The sequence below is a fragment of the Monopterus albus genome, unplaced genomic scaffold (genome assembly GCF_001952655.1).
Source record: "Monopterus albus unplaced genomic scaffold, M_albus_1.0 scaffold40.1, whole genome shotgun sequence".
NCBI classification, from domain to species: Eukaryota; Metazoa; Chordata; class Actinopteri; order Synbranchiformes; family Synbranchidae; genus Monopterus; species Monopterus albus.
The window spans coordinates 2,954,887-2,960,897 of record NW_018127920.1 but is presented as its reverse complement, the minus strand read 5'-3'; the positions used below and the strand labels follow the sequence as shown (position 1 = coordinate 2,960,897).

General features: G+C 39.0%; 1 protein-coding gene across 1 annotated transcript in view; it reads left to right on the top strand.

The window, feature by feature from the left end:
* The first annotated feature begins 3,077 nt into the window (after positions 1-3,077).
* Positions 3,078-6,011, top strand: part of dpp7 (dipeptidyl-peptidase 7) — an 11,717-nt gene continuing 8,783 nt past the window's right edge. Inside the window, exons 1-5 of the mRNA XM_020599355.1 lie at positions 3,078-3,243; positions 3,762-3,888; positions 3,967-4,106; positions 5,083-5,246; positions 5,933-6,011. The exon at positions 5,933-6,011 is cut by the window's right edge and continues 72 nt beyond it. Of these exons, the coding sequence (XP_020455011.1) occupies positions 3,157-3,243; positions 3,762-3,888; positions 3,967-4,106; positions 5,083-5,246; positions 5,933-6,011 (597 nt within the window). The 5' untranslated portion in view covers positions 3,078-3,156. The remainder of the gene's footprint in view (positions 3,244-3,761; positions 3,889-3,966; positions 4,107-5,082; positions 5,247-5,932) is intronic.

The window sequence follows — 6,011 nt, the reverse complement described above, 5'->3', positions numbered from 1 at the left end:
CAGTGTCCCCACCCTACTGCTATGAGGAAGTCCTCCATCCACATTCCCCAGATATGATCCGCAGAGGCACACAGGCTCGGAATTCACTTGACAGTGTTGCACTTAAGCACAACAATTAAAAGCATGAGTCTCATGGGATTTACTGAAACCTAATAACGCCATGAGGATCAATCTTATTTTGTGTTCACAGCTAGTTTTGAACATTAATTTCTTACAGCAAATGCTTTGTTTGGCAATTTACCACAGTCATTCACACCATGGCATTTAAACTAAATTATATCTCCGAATGCCCCAGACGTCTAGCACTCTGTCATTCTTTGTGGTAAACCCCCCACTATGGCAGTATGAATAGGTAAAAATAAAGCCTATTCTTGCAATATTTATCTGAAAACATGATTTGACCCAGAGACTGTAGTTCAGAAACTCCGTGTCTGTGAAATCCTGTAATATCTGTTTAGTAACAAGAAAGGCCAAGGTTATACTGAGTCATTATATTATGCCAACATACTGTAGTGAGGTTACTCTCCTGGGTTTACATCATAGAATTACTGGAAAGTTTTGAATGAGATCTATTCAGAGTGGACTTTGGCTTCACTTTTCCAGGAATGCTTCAGAGAAGGAAGTCAGGAGAAAAATGGTTCTGCTTCCTAGAAGTCACCCCTCCTCAAAGTATTGCAGTTACATAGAATACAGTTGGTCATAATGTTTAAAAACAATGGAAATTAATAACCTACCTACTGGATCAACCTGCTACACAGGCTGTTTACATTTGTTGATGTGCATTACTACAGCCTCAGTGTAGCTCCACCCACCACAGAAACACCACAGATAAGTCAGCACAGCATGGCTACCTGTGGTGGACAGAATATTCAAACTGTAGCAACCTACTGTTTTATTTATTTGTTGATAATCTGGGTAAAGTGACCCTTTAAATAAAGTTGATGGAATAAAGGCACTTCCATGAAGCACTCCTATTTAACCTGTACATACTTCTGCTTTTTAGAAATTTCCAGGTATGTAGTGTCATTTATCCTAGCTACGCCACTGACACCCAGAAAGGCTATGGCCCTATGTCTTGAAAAAGTGAACAACTGGATGCAATAAAGTTCCTTCAATGAAACAAAGGCAAAACAGATATACAATAATTATTTTTGTAAATAAAAAGGAAGGCTAGTGGTTAATGATTATTTTAAGTCAAAGACACTAAAAACTAACACCTGTGTCAGGAATCGTGGTGTCATCATTGATGAGGATCTAAATTTTAATGGCCGCATCAAAGCTGTAACAATGTCATCAGTCTGGCATCTTAAAAACAGCTGAAATGAGAAACTTTCTGGGTTTTTTTTAGAAACTTTAGAAACGCTCATTCATGCTTTTGCTTCTAGTAGGGTAATGTAATGCACTAGTGATTGGCTTCCCCAGTAAGACCGTCAGACAGCTGTGACTCATTCAAAATGCTGCTGCCAGAACACTGACAAACACCAAGGAGAGAAAACACATGACTCCAGTCCTTAGCTCTTTGCACTGCCTTCCAGTCAAATATAGAATTCAATTTAAGTCCCTACTTATTGTCAACAAGTCTCTCAATGGTCTGGGCTCAAAATATATCAGAGATACTGTATGTTTGCTGAGCACAAGCCTAGTAGGTGTCTCGGGGACTGGTGAGCTAGTGGTGCCCAATTGCCTTTGTGTATGAAAATGTGCTATATAAATAAACTTGCCTTGACTTGCCTTGAAGTCCCCAAAGACAATAAAACAACACCCCAGTGACATGGAGCAATAAGGAAATACACTGCAGTAGCAGACAGCTGTTTTATTTTCGCATTGAGTTTATGGCTCACACAGAACTTACAGTCAGTGCAATCAACTGTTTTCATAAGTAGGCATACAATTCTATTTACTTTAGTGATGATAAGTTCCATTCTTACAGTTATGCTGCAGATTATTGCATTTAAGCATCAAAAAAGTGATTCTTTAGAAGAAAACACATTTGAACTTTGGATTGGTTTGTTGGAGCTGGACTGATCCTAAACACTTTGTTTAGAAAGTGAATCTGTGGCTAGTGTGCAGAAAAGCAGTTACGGCAATAAGGCTGCTGTATGATCACAATGTCACAGCAGAAGATTTAAATAATGAATGAAGTAAGGTGATGTAAAATGTTTTTTGTCATGATTTGGCACTATATAAATAAAACAAAAAAAAGAAGAAGTTATCACTGCTGTGCCACATGTGTAAATTTCACACAGCTCCTCTCTTGACATAGACACATATAGATTTGCTGCTGTTTGAGAGCCACAGCAAAGCCTAAGAAACAAAGTTACAATTTATATTTGTTTGGTTAATGTGAGACAGTGTCTGAGAGCAGATATTTCAAGGGGCAACTGTGTTTCAGTGGGTGGAGCAGTTGTCTCCCAACCAGACAATGGGAGGTTTGAATCCCTGTGCCTGCAGTCCACATGTCAAAGTGTCCTTGGCCAAAACACTGAACCCCCAAGTTGCCCCGGAGGGTTAGAACCATCGGTGTGAGTTGGCGCCGCAGATGGCTGCCTCGGTTCTGTACCGGAAACAAATTCTTTGTGTGTGTAACATACATGGCCAAACAGAGGTTATTATTATTTTTAAATTAAGTACTATGCTTCAGTAAAAGTAGGCGCCTCCACCTGTGACTTTACAGCATGCTCTTATTTTAGATAGTCTAACATGTAAGTATGAATGAAAATTTGCTCCTAAACCATATGGAATACTCTTCTCTGTCATTAATCAAAAACAAATCATAATTAAATATAAACCAATATATCAAAACATTTGATACTGTATGAGGTAGTTTGTAAAAGGCTCATTATAGTGCATGTGTTTGTGTGGCATGGTATTCTAGTATTTAAGTATTTTCACCTTTAGTTGATGCTGCTATGTAGCCTAGTGATATAAACATTTCTCTCACATATTAGTCTAAACACTGGTTCTGCTTTTTGAGAACAGTTTCTCTTTTTTTGTGTTATAGCCTACTAAAAACATTTGTAGATTTTCCTAAACGACCTTAAACGCAGCATAGATCAAAACACAAGTCATGTGACACGTGCAATTAGCGCAGGCGCGGTGGAGACTTGGTAAAGTGACTCTTATTGTGCAGTAGTTTCTGAAGCGTTTCTGGGGAATATGAGTAGGATGTTAGTCTTTTTCGTGGTAACAGTAACCGTGTTCTTTGCGGGTGGACTGCACGGCCTGCCATACAGTTATTTTCAGGTAAGGTTTTAGTTTATGTTTTAAAAAACATTTCCGCTTTGGGCAACTCTCCATTCAGAAGTGGCAAACTCTGCCTACTTGTCATCTTGGCTGGTTAATACTACATGATTCGTACACACATCTGATTGATTATGACTTAAAACTGCACCCAATATGTTAAATTGGACATAAGCGGGAGCAGCGAAGCAGGGCTTTTAGTTTACTCAAACCAGATCTCTATTTGAGTGCGCCTAGCGGTTAACCAGATTATAGCATTAGCCACAGGTTTTAGTTGCATTCTGTATTTATACAGCCCTAAATTAGAATAAGTTGGGACGGTGTGTAAAATCAAAATAAAATTTGAAAACAGTGATGTGTAAATCATCTGTGTCCTGTATTACATTGAAAACAATATAGCAGCACATTATCTGATGTGATACCTCATTAATTTTATTCTTTATAAATGATATTGTTTTCAAATTACAAGGCAATATTAAGTTTATAGTTTTTTGAATAGAGTTTGATTTCATTCATTTTAGTCAAGAAAACATCATGGATTCAAGACAGAACCTCAGTTCACAGAGATGTATTTCAATCAAACTCTGGATCACTTCAACTTTAACAGCATGGGAAATGGGACGTTCAGACAGCGATATCTGATCACAGGTAACACCAGTTTCCTGTTAGACTGTGACACATGCATGGACAAATGACTAACTGTGTTCTGTTTTTCTGCCCTTTTAGATAAGTACTGGGAGAAAGGCTATGGCCCTATTTTCTTTTACACAGGCAACGAGGGAAACATCTGGGCATTTGCCCTTAACTCTGGATTCATCACAGAGCTGGCTGCCCAGCAGAAAGCACTGGTCATATTTGCTGAACATGTAAGACAGCTCAGTACAAATCATGTGCAGTCTACTTCAGGTAGTATTGTCTCGTCTGAATAAACAGTACTTGACTATGGCTGAGAAAAGGGTGGAGAACATGTGACAGAAGCTAATGGGAAGTTGATGATTAAAGTTTGACTCAGCTGTCAGCTGATTTTCACTCTCAACATTCCTCCAAACAACTACACAAACTCAAGTCATCTGGTAGAGCAGAAAATGAAATGATAACTTTGAGGGAATTTCTGAACACTATTTTTAAATTTTGCCACTACTGAGTCAGTATTGCTAAAAGTTCACAATGCTATTATTTTGGCAGTTGATGCTAAGAACCCTACCAAAAAATATTTGGAAAAACAAAACCCTCAAGAGAAAGGGGTTGGGAGGCTAAGTGTGAATTATATACAGGACTGCTTCTCAGAGAACAGTACTGAAAATTTATTTTGGTGTTAGGAGCCAAAATATTGTATCAGAACTAATACTCAGAAATGCTAATGATACACAGCCCTACCTTAGGGTAACGACTGGTGTCATATATTTTTCTTATGAGCAACAAATCCCGTGAAAAGACCAAAACCAACAGTGTTTCCCAGCCCCAAGTCTACTGGTTCCTACTGAAAACAACTCAGAAATAGAGTCCAATAAAAGAAAAAAGGCTCAGTAAGTTCCTGAAACACCTGGTCGCTGTAGTTTTTAGCAAACGTTATTGAAATAGAAGGAAACAGTGCTTCTGTAGGGGACTAATTTCAGTGGTGGATGAATCTACCTTTAGTGTGCTAGTGAGTATTTGAGTATTTGTTAATCAGCTTACATGGCCACAGGCCAGAAGTCAAAAGGTTGCACAAGAATGTTGACAGTAGAAGGTTTAGATTGTCAGTATGGCAACATGATGTCTCACTGGAGCTGTGGCTGCAGCTTTGACACTATTGGCCTTTGTTTTGAATCTCTAATCTCTGATCCCCTCTCCCTCACACAGAGGTACTATGGCAAATCTCTGCCATTTGGTGCAGACTCCTTCAGCATCCCTCAGGTCAGCCTGCTGACAGTGGAGCAGGCCCTTGCCGATTACAGTGTCATGATCACTGAGCTGAAACGGCAGCTGGAGGCCACAGACTGCCCCGTCATCGTTTTTGGTGGCAGGTAGGAGCTGCCTGATTGACATTGTTCTTTGTGTCATTCATTTGTGTGGCTTGTGGAGCTTCTCAGAATTTTGAATTTCTTTATAGAACTGATAAATTCAGACCTTTCTTTATTTGAAGCTTGACATTCTTTCTGTATGCCTTTGAAAAAATACTTCCTTTAGAAGTGATAAATAAATGATTCATATACTTGAGTTAGCATTAGTCAGCAGCTTTCAAATGGCACAATCTCTTGATGCCTGAGTTACAGTACACTCTGTGTCTAGTTTATTACATCCTCCTAGCTAAAACCACTGCAATTCACAATCCAACAGTCCTGCAAAAATCCTACTTTCATGAAGTCTCTAATGTTCTCTTTTAGAGAAGAATTGATTGTCATCTTGATTGATACTGCCTTATGCAGTACTGTTGTATTTTTGATGAACTTTTTGAATTATAAAGACTGTAATGCAACACAAGTCAACAAATGTGGACACATAAAAGTAGCATGCATATACGATAAATAAGAGGTTGGGGGCCTACTGCTCTACCTCTTGCGCTACAGACGCTTTCACTCTTCAGAAGTATGAAATATTCCAGTGACAAATTTCCCTTTGCTTTTAGTTTTCTGAATGCAAAGTGACACTAGTCCAGTTATTCCTTGGTTGTCACAGTCATTTGACCGACAGTCTCCTCTTGTCTCTGTAGTTATGGTGGAATGCTCTCAGTCTATATGAGACTCAAGTATCCAAACATCGTGGCTGGGGCTTTGGCTGTCAGGGACCCC